General features: G+C 40.0%; 2 protein-coding genes across 3 annotated transcripts; one reads left to right on the top strand and one right to left on the bottom strand.

Annotated features, from left to right (window-relative positions):
* Positions 1 to 2,784: 2,784 nt before the first annotated feature.
* prmt9 (protein arginine methyltransferase 9) lies at positions 2,785 to 15,058 on the top strand. Of its 2 annotated transcripts, none has more exons than XM_034587959.1 (13): positions 2,785 to 3,140; positions 3,994 to 4,193; positions 4,677 to 4,825; positions 4,984 to 5,220; positions 5,334 to 5,501; positions 5,588 to 5,690; positions 6,421 to 6,530; positions 6,646 to 6,838; positions 7,557 to 7,737; positions 9,764 to 10,457; positions 10,576 to 10,729; positions 12,916 to 13,038; positions 13,667 to 15,058. In XM_034587959.1, the coding sequence occupies exons 2-13, from the start codon at positions 3,996 to 3,998 to the stop codon at positions 13,898 to 13,900; spliced, it is 2,544 nt and encodes an 847-aa protein (XP_034443850.1). In that variant the 5' UTR covers positions 2,785 to 3,140; positions 3,994 to 3,995; the 3' UTR covers positions 13,901 to 15,058. The 2 variants fall into 2 exon arrangements, with proteins under 2 accessions (XP_034443850.1, XP_034443841.1); XM_034587950.1 differs by having other exon boundaries at positions 7,557 to 7,740; positions 9,767 to 10,457.
* On the bottom strand, positions 14,338 to 20,920 carry tmem184c (transmembrane protein 184C). Its single transcript, XM_034587971.1, has 10 exons — positions 20,289 to 20,920; positions 19,277 to 19,407; positions 19,155 to 19,191; positions 18,782 to 18,987; positions 17,815 to 17,889; positions 17,606 to 17,699; positions 17,147 to 17,259; positions 16,939 to 17,038; positions 16,612 to 16,783; positions 14,338 to 16,500 (listed from the first exon to the last, which is right to left on the bottom strand). The coding sequence occupies exons 1-10, from the start codon at positions 20,412 to 20,414 to the stop codon at positions 16,190 to 16,192; spliced, it is 1,365 nt and encodes a 454-aa protein (XP_034443862.1). The 5' UTR covers positions 20,415 to 20,920; the 3' UTR covers positions 14,338 to 16,189.
* Positions 20,921 to 25,528: the final 4,608 nt, after the last annotated feature.

Here is a 25,528-nt window from a genome sequence, read left to right as displayed (position 1 = left end):
GCGCAGTCGGTTCCCGAGAGCGTTCACTCCACTGCACTTCCTGCTTCGCTCTGCTGCGCCTCCAAGCAGCTCCACGTCGGTACTTATATCAATACCTCTTATTGGTTAGAGCAGCCGATGTATAATCACGTGAGGGAGTTAGATAGTTCGTTAGTTTGTTTCTTAAATTTAACAAATAGTCAGTTAGTTAGGTAGTTTGTTTCTTCTTTCTTTCTTTCTTTCTTAAATTTAACAAATAGTTTGATAGTTTGTTTCTTAAATTAAACAAACACTTAATTAGTTAGCTAGTTAGTTAGTTAGTTATCACACTTTACCATCTGGATTAAAAACAAACAGACTTTTGTTCCATCATTTCCAAAAACAAGATCAGCACCTTGTGTCCTTGTGATCCATTTTCCCGAGTCTTTTAACCCAAAAGTAAAATTATAACATTCCACAGCAGCGCATAAAAGGTGAAACATTGCTGGTTAAAAACACATGGCTTGCACATATTGGAAGCTACGTCATAATTTGTGCGAGGTTTTTATTTATTGTTATGATTATGATTATGTTTATTATTATCATTGAGTATTTCTGAATATTTTCATCATTTCACTGCTATCTGTGAATGACTTAATCACACGCATTTTTAAACATAAGAAACTCAAAACAACAAATGTTAATTGTGGAAATCATATGAACAAAATATATTATCTATGCACGGATGCACAAAACAGCAGCACATAATAATAATGACAATAATAATAATGGTTTTGTCCACTCCTGCTGTTGGGTGGACAGATAGTAAAGTTTAAAACACCTTTCACACAGCAAATTGCTTCACATGATGAATAAACAATACACATATGCAGCAGGAACATAGCAACATAAAATACAACAGAAGAAATATAATAATAGTTTCAAACACTACAATACACAAGGTGCGGCAAAGGCTAGTCTTGATATATAGCATTTAAAGCTTCAATGATCCTCATGATACTGATGAGGATGAATTCCAGCGAAGCAATCGCGTCCTTATTATTTAAAATATAATTTTTTTTATCATGAATGATGGAGCTCCCATCACCGCTGACTCGCACAAGGCAGGACAACATCAATAAATTGATTTAGAGCTGAAAACGTTCAACCTCAGAAGTTCAGTCACAAAACAATAACGTTTACCGATGAATTAACACGGGTGATCATATGGTGCCTCATATACAGAGGAGTACATAATACAGTATAATACAGTATACTACAGTATAATAATAGTTCTGCTCACAGTTATATTCTGCTGGACAGTCTCATTAAGATCAACACAGATAGTTGTTAGGCTTTAAAATCAGTATCTTAAAAAAACAACCATCAATTTTATTTCACTTGTTTGCCATTTTTCTGTTGACATTAAGAAAAGAGAGAGTATGGGCAGAAGGGTGTTCCTCTTCCTGTCTGAAAGGTGGGGCGGTGAACTATGTTGAGCTCTTGTACTCTTTGATTGTGACTTATTGCTTCTTTCGCTCCCTCAGAGGAAGAGACTTTCACTTTCATGCAGTTTGTGAATTAAACTGAGATCAACACGATTCAGCAAAACTCAGATCAACTTTGTTCCTTGTCAAACCTGAGAAACAAAAAACTGAAGAAATAAATCCACAGACGGAAACAGACACTTCCCCTTCAAAATAAAAGTCCAGGTCTTATTTGATGTCATAGCTGCTGATACAAATTCTCGTAAAGTTACGACTTTATTCTCACTGTGCTCAAAATCTGCTGAATAGAATGATTTGAACTGATCTATTTGTTTGTTTGTTGTTTATCCCTGAAAGTGTTATTGTTTTGTTTGTTTGTTGATCTCTAGACTCTTCATTGTTGTTGAATATCATTTCTTTTCTCACTATTTTATTTTGTAAATCTGTGTTTATAGACATACATGTTTGTTAATCCAACATGAAAAGTTTCTTTGTGGTGGAAGTTGATTCAACATTAAATAAGAGTTTTTTCAGCGTCACAATTCACATTATATTGAATTAACACATAATAAATATTGTGTGACAGCTTTCTGTTACTCCATTGTTGGAGAAGGGGACATTTTACATAAAGCACTATTTCCCTGTGATACATTCAACTCCCGTGGAACTAGACAATAAAGGTTAATTTTTTATGAAATGAGGAAGTGCATGTGTCTCTTTATGATCGCTTTACCCTCAGCCCTACTAAGTGCAATTCTCATGTCTGTTTGTAATTTAAGTGACTGTAACATTTCAACAACTTCATTCCCATCTGCTCCTACATGGGCAGGAACCAAAAAGAAGCAGATCCATATTGTACAGTGTGTGTTGAATGGTGGATTTTCAAAGAGGAGATCTTGTCTGCATGATTTTGTTGATGTAATGCTTGTCAGTGCGGCCAAGCTGTCTGGTGTTATCGGTGCATTGTGTTTTCTGCTGGGGCTTGTTGTTGTAATTGCATACAATATAGAATATAAGGTATTGTAATATATCCATGAGTGTTGGCCACAGTTTCAGGTTCAGCTCAGTGAATGGAAATGGAAAATATTACTTTACATTAGGAGATCATGCAAATTTAGTTAAAGAGACAGTTCACAGAGATACTGTAGTTTAGATCAATTATATTGTTTCCACCAGATACTCTGATAAACACCTTTGTATTTAGAGATCAGACAACATCAGTCAAATACCTTTAATGTGACATTTTCCAATTTACAACGGGATCACCTGCAGATGAATGTTTCCTCACGACCCGGGGGGAACCATGTCGCTCGCTCCATGTTCGTGTCGGAAGGTTTTATCACACGGACTCGCCTCTGGTTGAACGGTAGCTGCAGCTTCATCCTTAGCAGAGATGTGATTTGAGAGGTTTTTAAACAACCAGCGCGTGGATGCAACGTGGATACAAATCAGAAATGTCGGTTTCGTGACACGCAGCTGAGTTATCGCAGCTTTTTTTCTGTTTGTTTGTTTTTTTATCATGTGAGCTAACGTTAGCATCCTGCTGCTGGAGGAAGAACCGCTCGGTGCGATGCTAACTGCAGAAGCGCAACGTTAACGTCTTGTGTGTTCGCGGGATAAACACGCAAATAGATGAAATAGAAACAAACGCGTCTTTCTCCTCAGTCTGCAGCCTGTGACGTCACGCCTCTCACAGTGAGTCCTCACGCAAGTCGTGTCTGTAAAGAACAGAGCAGCTTTCAGTGTCTGTTGTGGTTTTATTTTTTTTAAATTAACTTTTTTTAACTGGCTTTGTAAGGTTTCCTGTTAATGTTGATGTTATTTTTATAATTATTATGACTTTACAAAGTTAGGACATTAGCAGAAAAACACAATTGTGATAATTATTGGGAATGTCAGTGATAATAATAATTAATTAAGTCAAGTCAACCCATAACTTTTACTAATAAAATTCATAATTTTTGTTTCATAAGTCTGACTTCATATCTTATAATTGTGACATCTTATGTCAAAGTTTTGGATCTGTTGTCTTAGTGAGAAATACAAGGGTTGTCCCAATATCTCACAATGAGAAAAACAAATATTATTCCTGAATTGATTCATGTATTTTATTTTCTTAATTTTCCTCTGTTTTCGTTATTTTTTTCCTCCCAGAAGAAACTACCTTTCATGGTTATGAGCTGAACAGTACAGTGTTTTTTATGGAACAAGGGCTGTAGATGATGATCATTTTCATATCCAACTACTCCTTGGATTATTTTCTCTGTCAATAAATAGTTTAGTCTGAAAAAACGAGTCCCCAGATATCGTATCAAATTTCCCATAATGTTAAGCCAAGAAAAAGCAGAGAAATTGCCTATTTGAGAAGCTGGAACTTTTCATTTTTTTGAAGTTTTGCATAAGAAGAACTCAGACTTGCAGGTTTTTCTGCTGACAGACTAGTCGCTAAAGCTCTGTGTAGAAACTTTAACTCCTGGCTTTATTAGTCATTATCACTTCTTGTTAGACGTCTCAAGCTTTACCTTTTTTATTTTTGTATTTTCTCAAGGGATGCCTAATGCCAGTGCGAAGCCGAAGCACAGCAGGAGGAGCAGGAGGCGACGCAGAGAGGACCCGGCCAGGAACGAGCTGGTCTCGAGTTCCCTGGAAAGTGCCCAGCAGTGCCTGTTCAACCAAGACTATGGAACGGCGTTTGTTCACTACCTCCTGGTCCTCAACCTCGCACCCTTGTTTAAGGACATTGCAAAGGTGATGACTGTTTGCTTTACTCAGAAACCCAGTCTGTGTACACACTCACTGCACTGATGACACAAAACCGCAATCGCACAATCGTTTGCTGTGTGTGCGATCGCTTGTTCTTTCCTTCACTGCTTTCTCTATAATAGACAATAAATCCCTCAGTGGTGAATTGTAAGCAGATATTTTGGACATTTATTTAACGCCATGATTTTTCATCCCTAGTAACAGATGTGGAGTCAATTAATGATTATTTTATACATGTAAAATGCAGAGAATTGCATTGTGGGATTGCCAGAGGGTACTTTAATTTGTTTATTTAAGGGGATGATATAGTGGATGCATTTAAACACACAAAACTGAGAAACTGAAATTAAATGCAGAGCAGGAAATGCAGGGAAATATAGTGAGTATAACTAATAGTGATTTAAGATCTAGCGTTAGTGTTCGGATTTTAACTGTGGAACTAAAACTTTTGTGACATCTCTCTTCCAGGAGTCCTTCAGGTTCACTCTGTTCAAATGGGCAGAGGAGCTGGACTCTGTGGGACGTATCCAGGACCTTTTTGACTGTTACGAACAAGCACTGGAGCTTTTCCCTGCGGACGAGGTCATCCTAAACAGCATGGGTGAACAGCTGTTCAGGTGGGCTCCTGCGCTGTGGGAACGTTAATGTTTGCACGTTATTCCCAACACCTCAACACTCCTGTAATTCCAGGGCGTAATTTAGTTTTGACATTTGTAAGATAAATCATCTGCTCATGGTTTTTTGTCTTTATTTTGGCTCCTCTTTTATCGCCCAGGATGGGATTTAGAGACGAAGCTGCAGGTCATTTCCACAAAGCCTTAAAGCTGAGACCGGATTACCCAGAAGCCAGGGAGAACTTCTACCGTGTGGCCAACTGGCTGGTGGAGCGCTGGCATTTCTTAATGCTCAACGACCACAGGAGGAACCAGAAATACCAGCAAGCCATTCAGAAGGCTGTTCAGAACGGCTGCCACACTGTGCTGGACATAGGTACTGGCACTGGGATCCTTGGGTGAGAAATGTTCTCTGAGAATTTGGAAACCTTTAGTTTTTAAAGTTTTGTGGTGAATTTATAAGTTAGAGTGACATAAATTCGTGTTCTGATTTCCTGTCCTCTCTGTAAAGTATGTGTGCTAAGAAGGCAGGGGCTGCTGAGGTGTACGCCTGCGAGCTGTCGAAGACGATGTACGAACTGGCCTGTGAGGTGGTGACTGCCAATGGAATGGAAGGCAGCATCAAGATCCTTCACATGAAATCTCTGGAGATGGAAGTGCCAAAGGACATCCCACACAGGTGCAGTTTCGGTTTGATCTCACAGACTCCGCATCTCCATCTTCGTTTGAGCTGATGTGAAATTTATACTCGTGTGTTTTTCTCAGGGTGTCCTTGGTGGTGACGGAGACAGTGGATGCAGGGTTGTTTGGAGAGGGCATCATCGAGAGTCTCATTCATGCCTGGCACCACCTCCTGCTGCCTCCACAGGTAACTTCAGTTATTCAGCACAAACGCAGAGCTTTATACTCCAGTTGCAATATAAAAAATTAAAAATCTACTGCTCTTTGTCTCTATGACGCACAGACCTCTCATGGTCATGCAAATCCTGAAAAGGTTACTGTGAAGCTTGATAAATATATTAAAAGCAGGTGGTGGGTGGGCGCTTGGAGAATCCAAAGACCAGGCAATGTAATGTTTTGGTATCACAAAGACCAAAACCAATTATAGATTATGTTACTCCTTGTCAATTTCCAAACCTGAAAGATTTCAAAGTTTCTCTGTAAAAAGCTGCTTTGCAACATGCAAACATTTCATTAACCCAGGTAATTCATACCCTAACCATGTTATAGAGTACTTATATATGCAACCTTACAGATATATTTCCACTATAAGCGATAGAAAGTCAGTCCAATATTCATGGCACGTTGAGAGGCCATTGATGTTGTGACATGATGTTGGTTCAGTTTTTATTTGGGCCATATTCAACCTCTGACAACATATAGGTTTAGATTTTGTTTCACCTTTCTGTGTCCAGCAGATGTGATGTTTCATTTCTTTCAACACATTTAGTAACTGCAGTAACTGCACACAATAGTGTGCTTGTATTTGTTTCTAACCCGAAACCTGCCTGTGTTCAGTTAACATGCATGTTGCATTGGTGCCATTAATGAGGCCTAATGTGCTTAATCATTAAAAACATGTATTTCTTTCCCTAAAGAGAGGTGAGAATGAATTCAAGGACCAGTCTGCGACTGGACGGGTCATCCCTGCTGGAGCCACTGTGTTCGGTATGGCTGTTGAGTGCAATGAGATCCGCCGGCATCACAGGTAGGCCTCGAACTCTGTATTCTGTGTCAGATAAGACATGTTTTCCTGATCAGTTCTTTTGAAGCATCAGTACAAGTTGTCTGAACCGCATATGGAATTGTTTGTCTTTGTACAGGCAGTGTGTGTCAGAGGTGGGAGGTCTGTCCATGGCTGCAGCCGGGCAGCTGCGGAGTCCAGTGAGCTGCAGCACTGAACCAGACGACTCCATGGAGCCGTACACCACAGAGAGACTGAGCCGACTGCCAGGAGGATACAAATCTCTCACAGAGCCATTCACAGCCTTCAACATCGATTTCAATAATGTGCAGGTGAGCAAAATCTGTGTGGGCTCTGTGTGTTTGTGTACTATCAATTTAACCAAGTGTTTATTCTGTGTGTATTTGATGGCTGGTGTCAAGTAGAATAATGTAATAATGAGACAAATATTTATTGTCCTGACCACATGTCTGTGAGTCCCATGAAACTAATAAACCAACTTCCTCACAGCCTTAAATATTGCAAACAAGTGGCCTCTTATTATTCAGCTGCGAGCCTGCACAGATATTCAGATTTATGAACTCCCAGTTCACATCTGGCAGATTGGAAACATTGCATTAGTCTGGTAGGCAGGCACCTGCAGGACGATTTGTTGATACTGTACATTTATTCCTTCACGTGAAGAGGGGACTTGCAGGCAAATGTACCCTTATTACAGAACCCTTATCATAGAGCTGTGGAACAGTCCACAGTCTGTGACGCAAACTCCCTTTAGCAGAGAGGTCTGGTGAATCTGATAAACCCAGCTTTAGTTTAATCTCCCGAGTGTCGGGGACCCTGATATTTTCTCACCTTCCCATTACTATTTATTTTCTTGTTTTAGCTTTGGGCCTCTGTAACACAAAAAAAACATATTGGTCTGATCAGGCTGGACAGATATATTCAATATTATTGATATAAATATGTAAGACTGATGTAAACATATAGTGTAAACAACCCCATTTTTTAAAATGTGTCTGTAACTTTGCTATCTATGATGGTGACCTGTAGGACCTGGAGGGCCTGAGCTCCAGGGAGGTTCAGCAGCTCTACCTGCCCGTCATCAAGGAGGGGGAGCTGGATGCTCTGGCCGTGTGGTTCCAGCTCCACCTGGATGAGGAGAGCAGTCTGTCTACTGGGCCTCAGGAGGACACCTGCTGGGAACAGGCCATCTATCCTGTCCACAGCGCCAAGGGTAAGACACACCAAGTTACACCAATAGAGACACAAGAGACCACATTTTCAATTGTATATATTTATATATACAGATTATAGTTTAAAACTTCTGGCTTGTCAGATTTTAGTTTAGAAACCAAGCTTGTTTATATCAGCCTGCCTGTATTCTCTACTCCCGTCTGTCATGCACTTCCAATGTTGTATCAGATGAGGGCAGTGTTTGTCATATCCTGGATTCTTTACCTTTTAAACCTGACATGTCAGTAATAAAAGAGATCGTCTGAGGTTATATTGTAGCCCGATCAATCATTACTACTTTTACCATTTTCTGAGAATTGTTTACTGTAATCCATTATAGCACATAAAAATGTAGCTTCTTGAAAATCTGATAAAATATGACATTATAAAAACATTTACTTAGATTTTAAAATGAAGACCCAATTAAAATAATATATATTAAAAAAATTATAAATACCTTTTCCACATTAGTTTAAAACAATTTTATTAACTATGGCAATAAAGCTATTATTTACTATATAGTTTACTTTAGTTACTATATTGATATATACCATATGGTTATATTGACTACTATATTTATCTTTTACGATTTTAAAAATCTATAATTTACCACCAAAGTAAATATACATATTTTTAATTTATACTTTATACTTTATTTGACCAGGAAGGTCCCACTGAGGGAGTCCCGGTCAATATGGGCAACAATGAAATAATAGTTTCAAATATAAATACAAACAGGGACAAATAAAAAAACTTACTAATACACAGCAAACAGATTCAAGACGGAACAGAAATACAAACACACAGGAATCAATGGCAAAAGTGAATCATTGAAAATAAAAAGCATATTCATCTAAATCATATAAATCAGATTTTTAAATATTTTTAAACATGCCATGAGCAGGTAATGATTTCAAGCATGTGGTGCATGAAACCAAAAGGCAGATGTACTCCAGTAGTTGGGATCTTAAAATTGAAAGCCTTCAGCATTCTTCAATTGTTTTAATTATATTAAATTAAAGTTGCCTAATTTCCTAAAGAACTCTCCCAACTCTTTACTCTGCTATAAGAGCCAGGCAGCTGTGAGCGTAATACCTGCTGACACGAGGTGACATGTTCCAGTTGGCAACGAGGTGCATCATCTCGCAGACAGAGCTCGGCAGCATTTCCCCGCGCTGCTAATTGGCTCGGGCAGCGTCGAGGGAGCCGCCACCTTTCCTGGTGATCACCAACATCCGCTTCCCGGCCGCGGTGACGTGTGTGCCGTGATCGCCTGTGACACTCTTTAGTGTTCATGAAATTCTTATAGGCAATAAATATGCATTTCTTCCAAATGCCTCTGACGAGCGGCGCGCTGACATGAAGACATGAACAGATGTTATTCCTGTAGGAATCCTTTCTGCCCCCCCCCCCCCTCCTCTCTTCTCCCCAGTCCCCTGAATCTCATTTCTCCGTTGGGCTTGCTCTCCCTTCCTCTCCTCTTTGCTTTCTGTATTTTCCTTTCCCCCTCCGCCTCCTCACTCTATTTCTACAACGATCTAAAAATGTTATCAGGGATTCTTCTTTCATGCCAGTTCAAAACTCCAAATGCGTTATGTTACATTATGAATAACTATTGTTATCATCGTGAGTTTTTATTGTTAATTTTCTATTTCTGTACAGCAGGTGTAAACCCTTTAGTTCCATCCACATAACTCCAGGGTTTGATATTTGAAATTTCGATGCATGTGCAGATACAATACATGATATTAGGTATTTACCCCAAAACAAACTTTATGTTCAGTTATACAACAACAATTTAATAAACAAACAAACAAAAACTATTTTAATATCTCTATTTGAATGATAAATGAACTATAAATCTGACCAAATATCCAACAACTTTCAGCACTTGACAGTATGAAGAGTTGCTGCTGTGGGCATGTGCCTTTTTGCTGGACCAAGAAACGCTTTGATTTAAATTCCACATCCTACATTGTTCTATTAAAATCAGGTTTGGTCAATTGTTTCCTTTATTGTTTCTTCAGGTTTTGTCCTGAAACCCGGAGACAAGCTGATTGTTGAGATCTCCTGCCTAGACGCCTACCTGAGGCTCTGCAGCGTCGCCGTGCTGAGAGACGACCACGAAATCCGCCTGGACAAGCGTCACGACTCGAGGTTCTCTGGGAATCCCGTTTCAATCCCAAACCCAGAAGCAGAACTGTGCAGCGCATTAGCGTGCCTTCAAACCGGCCAGACTCCCACTAAAGACTTCTGCATGCTGGAATGCGCAGAAATGGCCCTCGTGAACAATCAGGATTACCACCAGAGGTTTTCCAGTGCGTTCGGAAAACTTGTCTCTCGGCTGAAGATAAAATGCCAAAACGTTCAGTCGGGCCAGGCTGACCCTGCTCAACCCACAGACTCTAGTGACCTGCTGTACGTGCTGGACGTGTCGGAGGGCTTCTCTTTACTCTCCTTCATTGCTGCCAGTCACGGTCACGTAAAGGCCTACAGCTCCGTGGAGAAGAAGAAGCAACAGGAAGTGCTAAAGAAACTGGCTCACTCCAATAACATCCCAGAACAGCATCTGGAGTTCTGGCTCAACCACGTGGAGGACGAGCACGGGATGCTGCAGAGGCCGTCCAGGGAGAAGCTGTGGACCGCCATCATCCTGGACTGTGTGGAAACCTGTGGTCTGATCCGACAGAAGCTGATGGAGAAAGCGTCACTGGCCAGGTAAGAGGAAGTGGCAAACATTTTGTTGTGTTTTTGGTTATTACACTTATCGTAGTTTTAAATATTTATGGTTAATATTTTAAGACACTTAACTAGTACATGTAATGAACTGCACCAGGTGTCTGCTGGAGGAAGGAGGACAGATCTTCCCACAGCGGATCGTGGTGTATGGGATGTTGGTGGAGTCGGACATGTTGCTGCTGGAGAGCGCCGTCCAGGGACAGGAGCCGACACTGGGATTCAACATCGCTCCCTTCATCAACCAGTTCACTGTAAGTTTACCAACGCACAGTAAGCTACTATGTATCCAGGTTAACTTATTTATGGTATTGATATATGATAACATGAGGTACATTGTTGCTTTTAGTTCAGCCAATCCACATGAAAACAGTAACAACACTGAATAATATCTAAGATCCCAGCTAGTGGACGGCTGGTTTGCAAAATGAAAGTTGGACATCTATGCCATACCCACTGCATCTGCTATAACTATAATTAATAATACTAATATTTTAAAATGTGGTCAGCAAAACAGGTTTTTCAAAGCAGAACAGAACATGCATCATTTTTATTGCCCCAACTGTGAAAAAACAAACATGTTTACTGGTTTCATCCAATGAAACTGCTCTATTTTTAAACTTCTGACCTCTGGAGTGATGACATTGAATCTAACTAACCAATCAGTGTCAAGTCTGGTCTTGTAAGTCGCCAACAGGCAGAGTTGGCTGATATTGATGTTCAAATATAATAAATGTAAAATGTATTCACCTAATTAATGGGAATTTAAAACTAAAATTGTTAGATCTGTGTAAAAAGTACAAATTGGCTGATATATTAGTGTCACTGTCATCAATGTCATCAGTCGGGCTATTGTATATCCACTGTATATATTACTGTTTTATTATTTATATTCATACAGTGTTGACTTTCTTGAAATTGATAAAATATGAACATTAACTAAATTTTAAGATTCTTTGACTGTAGAACAACCAGGGTGCTCATACTTCTGTTCACCTTGGAGTTTGGACTTTGTATTATTATTTCAATAACAAAATATAATCCAATATTTAATAGACTTTAAATGAGATCTTGTATTTGGAGACGTCTTGTTTAATTGAAAGAGAATCGCATTGCGCCCTTACACCGTTATTGTTGAGCCGAAACTTCTTCAGTCTTCAGAACACAAGTTTGAAAATCCTCCCATTGTAACATCTCGGGCCACTCGTATCTCGTATTCCGTCTCATGTTCCTGATGCAACCGTCAATCTCGCGCTCCTGATGCAACCGTCAATATTGACAGTCTTCACATACACTACGCTGTGTTTGTGCGCTTGCATCATTCACTTTCAAATTCCGTGCATTAGGTGCAAATGTGTAGCCCGAGGTGTTTGTTAAATATGATTGGCACACGGCGCGATGCAATAAAAATGTCGATAAACATCTCAGGTTGTATTTGACTTGATTTGACTGGAGATGATCAGACGGACTCTGATTCCAGTTGCTTTGTTTTCTACCTTGTACAGTTTGTGTTGAGTTGAACAAGGTATTCGCCGAGGTCCAGGCCTGAGTTTACTGTTGTTTGATGTGTGTTTCCCAGCTGCTTTACAGAAGCTGCAAAATCCCTTTGAATTCTCTTCCTTTTATTATTTGGTCTGTTAGTTGTTGTCTTTTATTTTTTCCCAGTATCATGTTTGTGATCTGATTTCTCGGGCCCCACGCGGGATGGTCGTTTGCTTTAACAGATGTTGTCTTTGAAGCCCTCTGTGGAGGGACCTTTTCTAGCACAACTGTCACACAAGACACAACACACGGCTCTGCCCGGGACATTCCTACCTGAATCCATCAGTACACATTACATCTAGCACATCAGAAAGCGGGCGCGGAGGTCTACACAACTGTGACAGGGAGGAGGAAAGATTCTTTTGTTCTGCAGTGAAGGAAACCGTGACACCTTTCTGTGCCGCCACTTTGATTTCTTCCTCTGCGTTTTAAGTCTGGTGCCCCGCAGCCACGGCCTCTTTTGTCAAGTTCGGAGGAGTTTGAGGTGGAAGATTAGTTTCTAAGCATCAATCAATGATCGAGTGATTATCCACTGACACAAGCAATTAAGAGCTAATGTGGATGAACGCTGGCTTGTGAGAAAGTGCGCCTACATCAATTGTGAGTTAGCTTCTGCACCTTATATACATTCAAGTGTTCCTCTGCCTTTTCTTTTCTTTTTTAAATAACTATCTGTACTATGAGTTTTAAGAGAACCAATATGGTTTTCTAGAGCCCGACCAATATAGATTTGATTGGTGGATACAGATACCAATGTTTGGGAGCAAACAATTGACAAAGAAATTGAATTGAGGCTTGATATTTTACAGTTTATGTCTGAAAGGGTCATATCAGCCAATTTGTATTAGTTTGCTGCAAAGAACCTGCTAACATTGTTGTAATGTCTCATGCACTTTAGGTCCCAGTCCACGTGTTCCTGGATTTTTCCACTCTGGAGTGCAGACATCTCAGTGAGTCTGTGGAGCTCTTTGTTCTGGACCTCATGGAAGCCAATGCAAACTACTCCAACAGGGAAGTCAAGGTAAGGCCTGCATTGGACCAGTGTGATTGAAATTAGTATAATTAAGATGTCGCCTGTGAAGAAGAGCTCTGGTGGAACAGTGTAGAGCTGCTGAAGCTTGAACTCGTGCATTGACTCTGCCAGTATAGTTTAAATAAACATCCCAGAGCTGCCTACATGAACATTCAGCACCAGAAAACTGAAAATAAGTCACAAATTTTACTTTTTAACTTGACTGTTTTGTGCTCCTGCCTCAATTCAGCCCAGAACACTTTTTTGAATATTGGCTGAGGAGCTGCAGTTTAAAGAAATCACTAAATGAAGAAATAAATGTTAAAATGTTCAAGCTTTGGGTCAGAGACCCTCTTCAAGGCACGAGGACATGTCTTCTCTTTCAGAATTTTCAGAAATTTAAACTTATTGTCTGTAACTGTCTGTTTTTGTGCATGAAAATATTTTTTAAACACTAATCACAACCTTCGGTTTTACTTTTGGTCACTCTTATGTTCACATTTGATGTACTTTAGGGTGTCTTTGCCTCTTAACCTGATTTTAAAATGACAAGATTTAGAAGTGACTGGAATTGAGTATTAGACCTTGTCTATGTTCCATTAAGTATCTTGTTAAAGCCCTGTTCCGTGTTGTCCAGGTCCAGGCTACATCCTCCGGCAGAATAACAGCAATTCCCTTCTGGTACCACATCCACCTGGACCAGGAGATCAGCATCAGCACCCTGAGCCAGAACTCTCACTGGAAGCAGGCGGCCGCTGTGCTGCAGCAGCCCCTGCAGGTTCAGGCTGGAGACTGGGTCCTTCTGGCTGTGAAGCTTCACAAGAGCACCATCTCCATATCAGCACATGTAGTCAATGAGCAGACTCAGTAATAACCTGGTTGTAGCTTCATTTTAGATTATTGTCACAAGCTCTATAGGGAAATGCATTAAATTACTATGCATTCACTTCTTGGTATTATTTAATACCACAAGAGGATTTCAGTTTGTGTTTTTTTTTTTATAAATTCAATATCAGTCTCTGTTCTGAGATTGAGTAGAAACCTGCATGACCCGAAGCTGCTTCATCACAACCATTAAGAAAGTTCAGCTTTGAACGTTCAAGTCCTGTTTTTATTTGTAAATTGTTACAGGTCTCAGGACATTTATAATTTATACTTATGAATATACTATTTGTAAGTATATAATATAAACATCATAGTTGTCCCTTTTGATTGCAGTTGATTTTGTAAAGATTGTTTGTGTGTATAAATAAAAAAAAGCAACAATAAATGTGACATTTTCTTAATAAATGGAAAACATGAGCAAACTGTAGTTAATCTGATTTATTGATGAGACAGAAGATGTATTTAAATTAACCTGTGGAACAAATTCATCTGATGTGATCCTGACAGTTTTATTACAAAATAAAAAAGAAATCACATAAGGCAATGCAACATGTTTCAGCTGGACACGGACCATACAGTCGATATCATACATTTACGTATTTACTGACACATCAACCTGATATCCACTGTACATCAAACATGTCAATATCCCTGCACATATCCATGTAAGTCACAAAATACGCCAAGTAGAATCTATAGGTAAAATCAATGGCTTAGGTGCAAAGTTGGTTAAAAGGCTAAAAGGTGGATGGAGAACCTCATCACATATTAACAGATAAATGAAAGAAGTGGATAGATTAGTTCCATGGGCACATAGAACAAGACGTCTGTCTATGCAGTAGAGCATTGATAGGAATTTTACTAGAATGTGCTTGATTGTACAGTTTCATGCTGAATATGTATATTGTATTAATACTTGGACTGTACTCCTAGTATCTAATAAAACCCATAGGAAATACACTGTATTGATACAGACACTGTAATGATGTCACACTGTCAGTAAGGACACCGTTTTTCCAGTAGAAAGCTCAAAACCTTTCTTTTCCCACCGATAAAGTTAAATCTTGACTGTGCATCTTAATAACTTGGTGCTTCTGCTCCTTCCACACGTTCTCTCTGGGATACAAACACACAACAGACAAACTGAATGAAAACAAAAACGACAAAGTGTCTTAGTAAGGTGTTGAGCCACCAAAACAGCTTCCATGTGCTTTGACATTGATTCCACTAATTCTACTGGAGGGTGATCACCCTTATTATTATCCTGGGTCAGTTGTGTTTATAATCTGGTCGCCGCAAAGGTCATAGCATACGAGTCACATCATTTTCGTTCACGTCAAAACATTCAGTACCTGCTCAGCATCTCTATACGTTCACAAAAGCATGATTGGATGTAATATTGGATGATTGGGTTGGTAAGTTGTTTCTGAACTACTTATCTAATTTGTTGAAATCCTCTGTGTCTGTGGCCCTCGCAGGTCTATAATAAACACGACCAATCACTTCATCTGGACCTGCACGTGCTCTCACAGCAAGTTAGCGAGCGACTCGTGGAATAATCTGCTTCGGGCAGTTGTGCGATAATGTGTTTTGGAGCTTTGACGGGAGGGGAATGTATAACCCTTGCTTTAAATTTCACTGTAATGTTTATACACTTATTTATTCCGATTTTTTTCTTTAACTTCTCTGTCCTCAACTGGTTAAGTTAAAGAAAAAAAGACGGTTCTGTACACATAATGTGCTTTAGTCTTCAGACATAATGTGAAGGTAACATTTGTCTTTTACAAGTTGCATATTTCTGTTTATCATCTGTCACATTTTGAGATTGTAACATGAAAGCACTGACACGTAGAAACATGCTTCACTTGGGACTTCAGGAGGTTTCATGTAGACTCTCACCTTAAGGAGCACAACAACACAGACCGGGCTCTTTGGGACACGTGATAAAACAGACCAACCAGTCTCTCCCAATAAAAGTGGATAAAAACCATTCTGGCATAGCTTGCTGAGGCATAATAATATGCAAACTGGCTAAAATGCTTGTTACCTACAAATCATTAAGCCATAACTCCACTGAACATTCACGGAGCTGTCACTGGCAGAGAGGTCCATCTAGCTTTGCCTTTGCTGGCAAACGTCTACAACTACTTGGCGGCTGTGCCCTTTGCTGTTGAATCAGTAACGTAATGTCTGCAGGAAAATGGCACGGCGTTAATTGGGTCCTGCCCAACCATGTCTGGTAGAGTCTGTTGGTGACATCAGCTCTGATGTTGGGCTAAGTGATCACAATGAGATCTGCCTCCGCCGGGTCTATGCTTTGGTCGGTCCTGTCTTCTTCCTGGGTGTCTTCAGGTCGAGCTTCATACCCTTCGTCCCATGGGGCGGTGCTGAGCCCAGCGGGAGCCGACCGAGAGTGCGGCGTGAGGGTTCTCCCCAGGCCCTGGTACTGACCGTTGGGCGACACTGGGTTGGATGCCGCCTCGGTGATGGCATCTTGGGAGCCCGACGAGAGCAAGCCAGATCGCTCGCCGTCATTCTCCGCCTCGCCGAAGTAAGACTTCCTTGGACGACCCAGAACTGTTCTCCCTGTCAATGACGACCCAAAAAAAATGTCTGTACAGTCTTCTCAATGTTGGACAACAGGCCAGATATATTTACAAAGCTGTGAAAACACACGAGTAGCCAGAAGGCACTTACCAACATTGCGGACTTGTTCAGAAATGTCTGCTCTGACATCAGATATGTCCCACATTGCCATGAAAGAGTCAAAGCACGAGCCCTCCTCAGCCTCCTGGATGTAAGGCTTGTAAGTGAAGCTGTAGTGATGGGCAATAGCTGCCAGAAACATCTCCACACATATGATGAAATCCTGAAGGAAACAGGACAGTTGTAGTGTTGTAGTTAGGAAGTAAAAACCAAACTCGGATATCAACTCGTGTGAAAAGAAAAAGAGTTTCCCATTATTCCATTTCCTTACAAAAACTTACGGTCACTTCTTTTTCAACTAAACAAGATTTTGCCCACCTGCAATCCAGTAGCAACAGCCTCCACATTGTTCCATTCCCATGTACGGTCCTTGGAAATGATGCCCACTTTCACCAGCAAAGCAATGAACACGGCTTGCCTGAGAGTTCACAAAGAAAGTCGTCACATCACGGCCTGACACAAAATCTGCATTTCTTTAAAGAAATTATACGTTTTTTAATAAGTTTTAAGAAAAACAAGTAATTACCAGAAAGAGACAAACACCACCATTTTCACACACAGGAATTTGCCCACTGGTTTGATTGGACCCAGCTCCTCCCTCAGGGCTCTGTAGAACAGCACCAGGCAGTACATGGCAAACTAGATCAAGAGATGAAAGACAAAACATCAGACTACTCACATTTTTTATATACAGCCTCCTAATGTACAGTTCTATATAGTCCCATAACAACTAGAATAGGCCCAACAAAAAGAGTCGGGAAAAGATCCATGTTTACTGCTTAGGAAATTTATGACATTTTTCCAGATGCACAACAAAATTTGATCAATTCTTTCTTGGCCCATGTCCCATCCTTCAACCAAGTTTTGTGGAAATTTGATCAGGACTTTTTTTCATGATCCTGCTGACTAACAGACAAACAACAAACAAACAGAGGTGAAAACACAACCACCTTGTCCGGAGGTAAAAAGACGGTTTCATTATTACCAGTTGTGACATATTGTTGAAGATGACCAGGTACGTCCAAGCATTTGTGGAACTGAAATTTCCTTCATCGTACACTCCACACAGCTCACAGATTCTAGGAGGAAGAATAAACAACCACAACCGACATCAATACAAATTAAATGAACAAAAATACTTTCGTTTGAATTCAAGAGTTAAATTAAGTGCAGTGAACATCCGAGTTTACTTACAAGGCAATCACCGTTGTGACAGGTCTTACGACTGTGTACTGTAACACTCCCAATTTGCATCTCAACAGTAAAACCCTGCAGAACAAACATGTGACTTGAGTTAGAAAGTATTGGTCTAACAAGATTTAAGTTGAAATCAGTAAAGATCTATTGATCAAATACACAAAACACTAATGGTCATAAGAAATATGGTAAATTTGAGACACGTGAGTGAAATGAAAACATTTAAACAATCAACTGTGGAATTTTCCTCAACAACTTTTTCAGTCATGAGCTTCGAAATCCACGTGCTAAATGCCACACTGCTCTAAAGGGTTAGAAATGACAGGGGGAGCTTTATAAAATAAATATATTTAATAGATGAGACTAATGCTGATGACCTTCAAGAAACTGTTAAATGTTTGTTCTCCTTTAGTTTTTAACAAACAAACTGATTCTTGTGTAAAAAAGGAGAAGGAAAAATCTCCAGACAGAATGAACTACACACAGGCACGTTAACCAATTACTGATGTTGCCAGACTGCGGCTAATTTAAAGCTGGTGACTCTCATTGATTTGTTTCCTTCAAGAAAAAAAAACCCCATTCATCTCAACATTTGAACATTTCTGTGCCTTGAGACAAAGACGAACAAACAGCCGCAGAAGAAATAAAATAATCACTTCCTATCTCTTAAGTCACTCTCATTGTTTCTGAACTTTAAAACCAAAACCTCATTGAAATCAAGTTATACCTGATGGGGTAATGTTGTATTCCCTCAGGTTGAAAGAAAGACTAATAATAAAACAGATAATTCCACGACATTATTGAGAAGTAAATCCGATCTCTTCATACGAGCAGTCTAACAGGGCACTAATATAAAAGGAGAACATTTAGTAGCATCCAGTTTAGTGTAAAATGTGCCCACATGGATGTTTGTATGTAAATGAATCCTCACTGTAAAAGTGGTTTTATTCTAAAGAGAACTTACTCTCCCATCGGCCATGGCGGGCAGCAGCAGAGAGGAGGCAGGTGTTTCTGCTGCTCCTGAACCTCCAGCATCAGCACCAGGCTCGGGTACTGGTTTTCCAGGTAGTTGAGCAGGAAGGTCATGAAGTTGTAGATGACGTAGGCCTCATAGCATTCTCTGCATGTGTCCACATAGATCGCTATACTGGGGTATTTCAGTGCAAGCCACTGAGAAAGAAAAAGCGTGATCACAGGGAGAGAAGTGAAAATATTACATTTTCAAGTAACACATTGCATAAAGCAACATTCTCTCAGTGTTGCTACTTGAGGTCAAGTCTCAGCAGAAATGATTGGGGATTTGGTGAATGGGTTCGAGTATAAAATATACAACTTACACTGTCCAAGCTGTAGATTGGGACCATCCATAATATTCTATAAAAAACATGAAAACACGTGCATTAAAAAAAAGTCTGTTTCTGTTTCTGATCATTGCAGACGTGCTTGTTGACATCTTTACCTGATGATAGGTTTCTGAAGCTCGGGTTGAGTGTAGTGAACCAGATGCTGAAGGATGCCCCATAATGATATGGGTATGGTCATGAAGACGAATATCCCAGCAATGAACCATGCTTTGTTGTGTGTGCTAACCTGCCATTACATGGAGAGAAACAGTCAACACGTTAATGTGAGGCTGTGCACCTCCAGCTCTTTGACCACCCAGATTCTACATTAGCGCTGGAAGAAACGGCCAAAAATTATATCAAGAAAATAAATAAAGCCTTTTCTATTCTATTCAATATTTTCATATCAGTCGAAACTGATAATTATCACGATAAAGACAGTTTTTGCTCCTGAGTGAATGTTGTGGTTTTAAACTCTTCTCTCAAAGCAGAGAATGACAAATACAAACAGAAAAAAACATTTCACAAATCTGAGAAACATCAATTATGTGTTATACTTCCTCAATGTATAAGCATTATATCAATATATATTGGACTAAGGTTAACTTTTTATTGAAGAAGATTGTATCGTGTTAATTGTTTATAGTGTTTTATTTACCAGCCCTATGTATATGTGCGTCATGGGTGGAAGTGGTACTCAGATCATTGTGTTCTAAATAAAACTGCAATGTCCTGGACACAAATATGTATTTGAAGGAATAGTACAGCGTTATTAGCAGAATGTACTCTACTGCGTCCGCGGTACAATTAGTGTGGTTAAAGTTGATTAGGCCCATTTATGTTGCCCTGGAAACCTGTGTTGTTTGAGAGACAAACAAAATGAATAAGAACATTAAGATTTCAATGTCATTTAAAGCTTGGAAAGACATGTAGGATCATTCCTATGAATGCTTTAACTGTATTTAAGTACATTTTAGTTACATTTAACCTCGTAAATCTCTCTCGGGATCAATATAGTATGTATCTGTCTATCTATCTGTCTGTCTGTCTGTCTGTCTGTTGATCCAACAGGGCTCCCTGCAGAGGAAACAACATGTACATCACATCCACTGACAGCTGGAGACTGACCGCAGACTTCTGCAGCTCCCAGATGCACAGTGGCAGGACCACCAGCAGCAGCAGGATGTACAGGACGACGACCAGCGGCCGGATCCACCTCCTCCAGTTCCCGCAGGAACACGGTATGTTGCACATCGAGGCCTCCGGAGCTGGCCCGAGGCTCGGCGGCACGAACAACAACTTCTTCTTCGCTGGTCTGGAAGGACCCTGCTAACGCGGCTCGTTAGCTTCGCATCACAGTCACACTTCCCACAGATCACCGGGACCTACAACCACCGCTTCCCTGTTTAAAGACTCTGCGTTACCTCGTCCTCCAGAGTTAAGTTTCATTCATGGAGACGATGTAACCGCTCGTGTGACTCGGTTTCACTGAGCTAGGCTGCTAACTGCTAGCTGGTCAGCTGTTCGACTCCATGTAAACAAACACAGGCGATGACCCGCGGCGCCGGAAGCGTCGAGTCTCTCAGTATCTAACACCGGCTGATAAAACACTAGTCTGACACATGAACTAACTTCCTACACACAAGTTTAGTCTTTTAGATTCAAGCCTTTGTTTGCGTTTGAGGGCAAAAGTTTCCAGAAAACTAATTCCTGTTGACTTGCTACTTCCTGTTATTCGCAACCAAGTCCCGCCCACATCTGCTTCTTCCTGGTGTTAATTGGCGGTTGGTAAAGGTCCGCCCGTATTCTTGAAGCTGATTGGTTTGTTGGGAGGACGTTGACCAATAGGCAAACAGAGTGGCTTGTCTTCCACTTTGACGTCATACACCGGAAGTTGGGTTGCTCTGCATCTCCATTGAGAACAACAACTAAGAAGTTAAATAACTTCAACTCTTTCCCCTGAAGCTGCTGATTAAACATTTCCTCCTTTACACATGCAGCTTTTATGTTTTTGTCTTTGTATATTTACACATATGCATATTTGCCCCTCATATTTTCATCATATGTTTTTATTCTATATGTACAAATACCATGTGTTTACAACGTTACACCTGATGTCAAAGTCAATTTTATTGTAAATTATTCCATATTTACAAGACAAGGACAGGATTGAAATGCTGTTTCTCTCGTAGACAGAACATATGAGTACGCAACATATTAAGTATTCAAAACATAGTACACAGTACAACATACATGCAGTCATAAGGCACATGGTGGATAGGGTGAGAGTAGTGCAAACCAGAATAGTGCAAAAATAGATTGAGAGTGCAGAAATACTTCATGGTAAGTAATGTAATGTACACCCACCAGATGGAGTAGATAGCAACAGTTGTAGTATGATAAAAGCATTTACAGTAAAAAAGGTGAAATTACTACAGAAAGTGACAGGTGCATGTTTCCATCAAAAACCTTCAGTAACAGTTCTTGTTGTTTGGAGGTAAGGGGTGGGTGATGTAGGAGGGTGGGTGGGGTGGTGGTGCCAGAATGGTCCTAGGGTGGGGAGGGGGGTGATTGTCTGTGTATATATCTGTTTTTCAATTTTAAAAAAATGCATTCTTATTGATCATAATAAATGCACGTCACAGAGACCGTGCTTTCGCCACCAGATGGCAATGTAAATTAACAATTACTGTGAAACCAATCCAAACATCAGTTGTAGTAGCAGACAGTGGGTGGAAAAACGACAGGAGCAGGTTGTTTCTCAAACTGTCTCAGACCTCATGGCCTTTTGTTTGCTCTGTTTATGAAGCAGAGTTTTCTCATGGCCGACATTTCATATCAGAAAAAGCACATGTGTACTTTGATGATGGCTGTTGTTTGTGCTGACTCACTCTGTAATGTAATCTAATGCTTTTAATACTACCTGTGTTACAGCAATGAAAATGCACACTGTGAAAAAGGGCCTCTTTTTTAGGGCATTTTGCTATTTGCGAACAAACGCTGTATTTCCCATTTGCCTCAATCAAGAGGAAAATCGAGGAATCTCTCACCGTCTAAAAACATGTCACGGTGAAGATTTGTCAGGAAAATGCCATGTTTGACTTTTCAATGAGTCTTTATTGATATCATCCAGAGGTTGTCACCCTTTGTTTCCGTTTGTTTGTTTGTTAGCAAGATTACCCCAAAAACTCAGATTTCAATCAACCTTGGTGGAAGGATGGAACGTGGGCGAAGAAAAAACCCATCAAATTTTAATGTTGATCCGGACAAAGGGACGGATCAAAGATTTATTTTTTGTCACTTTTTCTTCGCCATTGTGAGATAGGTTGTTTTTTCACAAATATCCCCAGGTAGTAATTCATGGGTCTTGATGGCAAATCTTACATATTTAGGGGACTGATATCTGAGTGTGTGCAATTTGGGGCCTCTTGATTGAATTTAAGGAGACTGTTGGGCGTTGGCGGAGGTACGTGTTCTACTGAATGCCACTTTAGTTTTTTACATTCAAAAGATATGTGTCTATATTTACATTTACTTGTCTCTGTTGAGACTGAACTACAAGACACTAAATAATAAATCAATTTCGTGATTCTGCTGCCTTGTTTACATTTAACCTCAACAGCGATGTCCAGAAGTCTTGATCATGTTTTACATTTAAAAAATGAATCCTATCAATAATAAGGTCCAGAGCTGGATTTTTACTGATCCTCAAACTGAAATAATCATCATACCCTTACAATGACCCACAGTTCACTTATCTCAATTTTGCGCTGGTTTCCCAGGCATGCGCAATATTTTCTTTCATCTAAATTAACAATTGAACTGAAAAGAATCACGCACGGGTATGTCTGTGTGTCTCCCTGCGAAATGACGGGAGGCAGAACTTTCCTTTCTATTGCACCATGTCTCCACTGCCCCACAGTCACAGAAATCACCGGTTGTTGCAGGACAGATTGTTCATGAATTTTGAATTGATCCTTTTGGCTTTTATGAATAAGAAATGGTCTTTGCCACAAGTCGTGCAAGCGAGTGTCATGGTGGATAGCTTGGAGGGGTTGCCATGCAAAGTGGCATACAGGGTACAACCATGTTAAGGCAGGGTAGATAAACATATGCTGTGTTTGATCAGAGCCAAAACACATTTTAGAATAACGGATGTGGCGTCCATCGCTTCTGCTAAATCACAGCCCAACACCGTAGGGGGAAGCAGCTCGTACCGCACGTGCCTCGCAGGAAAAGATGAGCAGAATGGATCGGTCGGAGGAACAATAATAATCAATGCACAAGAAAAGAAGAGACATCGAGTCTGATTCCCGAGATATAATGTATCAGCCAAAGTGCACCTCCTCTGTCAGGGTAATACACAAGTGTGCGATTGTTCAACAATGACTTATTTATCTTAATACGTCTGCCATAGGCTTCTGTGTCAGGAAATGTTCAGACTCACTGAGGGCTGTTCACTTCAGTTCATCTGCTCCTGAACAACACCGCGAGTGGAGATGGGGTTGAAGAAGCTCAAAGTCAAACAGCATCGACAGGGAAAATAGGAGTCGTAGTTTTACAACATGTCCCTCTGAGCCTCTTTAAAGGAGCAGGATGGTAATATTCTAGATTTTTTACTATCAATAAACCAGTATTGAATTGACAAGTATTACCTGCTTATCTAAAGTTTAATACAACTGAATCCTTTGTATAAAACACATGAGTGAGTGTTTCAATTGAGTGACAAATTATTTTCATACCATGTTGCACTACAGGCATGATAACAACTATATTTTGAATTGATTCCATGTAATGTATACAAATCTGTGGCTGAAAATAGTCCCCAACAAACAGAGTATTTGATCCAGTTTGACTTACATGTTTTAAATCTACCAATACCCATCTAATATGAGGAATAACTTTTTTGAACTAAACTATTTGGGACCTGTTTTATGATTTATATCAGTGTTTGTAACTGTTGACAATATCAAGAATATTGAATAAAATCCACCTCATCAAGTATATGTCATAACAAAAGTACTGCAATAAGTCTCACTAGGGACCTGAGCTGCTGAGCCGGGGCTGTAAACTTATACCTTATCTGGCCTGATTGTTAATTTGATGAAGCAAATTATGAATTTAATAACAAGCACTACATTATGAAAGCCCCTCAGCTTGTCTGCTGCTCTGTGTTTCCTGTCGGCAGAGGCTGGACCCGATGGCCTCATGTGCACCATGTGTCAAGGCCAGAAAAGCAGCCAGCTCAGCTGAGATCTGCTCTTCTCACGCAGGCCTGTAGCTTTTCAGCTGTTGTGGCTTTTTGTGCTTACCCTCACTCATCCACTCTCTACCAAGTGCATCACATTTTTTTCTGCAATTCTTGTAGTTAAATTGGTGTAAATATATTTATTATTCAGCATACTTGTATGTTTTTTGCAAAAGTCTGAGGGTATAAGCGACTTATCACTCACACATGAGTGAGTTTTATTTTACCATCTAATGCTTGGCAGGAAAGCTAATATTTTACTTCTCTATTTATTTTTCACATTTGAACAGAGTGGTTTAAACTGAACATGTTAGTTATTAGATATTTATTTTTGACTCCACATTAAATAGAATAGGATAGCAAAGTCCTAAATGAAAAAGGTGTAAGGAAACATATTTTGATCCTCTCTGAAAATATCTGCATGACAATGACTTTGAAATTCAAGACTTTTCTTTATTTCTAAACGTGAGTATTTGAGCAGGACATCTTGTGACGCAGCCTCCCTTGTCTTTGCCTCGGACACTTGGTTTTTGACATACTTAGAGAATCAATAAACAAATCTGAGTGAGCTCCGCACTGAGGAGCACTTTGGAGCCACGAGAGCCTCTTATTTGTTTTCAAGCTTTATTCAATTCACTGCTGGCAAGAAAAAAAGGTTCCCACCAAATTCCACAGCAATAAAACCTGCCTCTTCCTCACTTCCTCTCACACACTCGGATTGTTCACTTCCCAGCAACACATGGATGTTTTCCCATTATGTTTCATCTGAATGTTATTACGTGTTTTGCTTCATTTTCATCCTCCGTGTCATTAAACTGTGAAATGTTGTATTTTATCATGTTTTGACCCAATCAGTGATTTCATTTGAGGTACATGAAACAGTTTCATGAAGTTTATGACCTGGCTGAGATTTATCACCAACCAGCTGATACAAATAACAGGCCTTAGTCAGATAAAGACGTGGTTGCTACAATTTGCTGTTGGTCTTGGGTGTTTCTCAGCTTTGTGAATGGAATTACATGGTCCTGGTAATTGTCTCTTTTTGAGTTAGCCGATGCAAAAAAAAGTGTAAAATAAAAGCTTGTTCCATTCAAGAAAGTGGAAATGTGTTTGTGTCGCA

The sequence above is a fragment of the Hippoglossus hippoglossus genome, chromosome 1 (genome assembly GCF_009819705.1).
Source record: "Hippoglossus hippoglossus isolate fHipHip1 chromosome 1, fHipHip1.pri, whole genome shotgun sequence".
Lineage (NCBI taxonomy): Eukaryota > Metazoa > Chordata > Actinopteri > Pleuronectiformes > Pleuronectidae > Hippoglossus > Hippoglossus hippoglossus.
The sequence above is the reverse complement of the archived record's forward strand: the minus strand, read 5'-3'. Positions and strand labels throughout refer to the sequence as shown.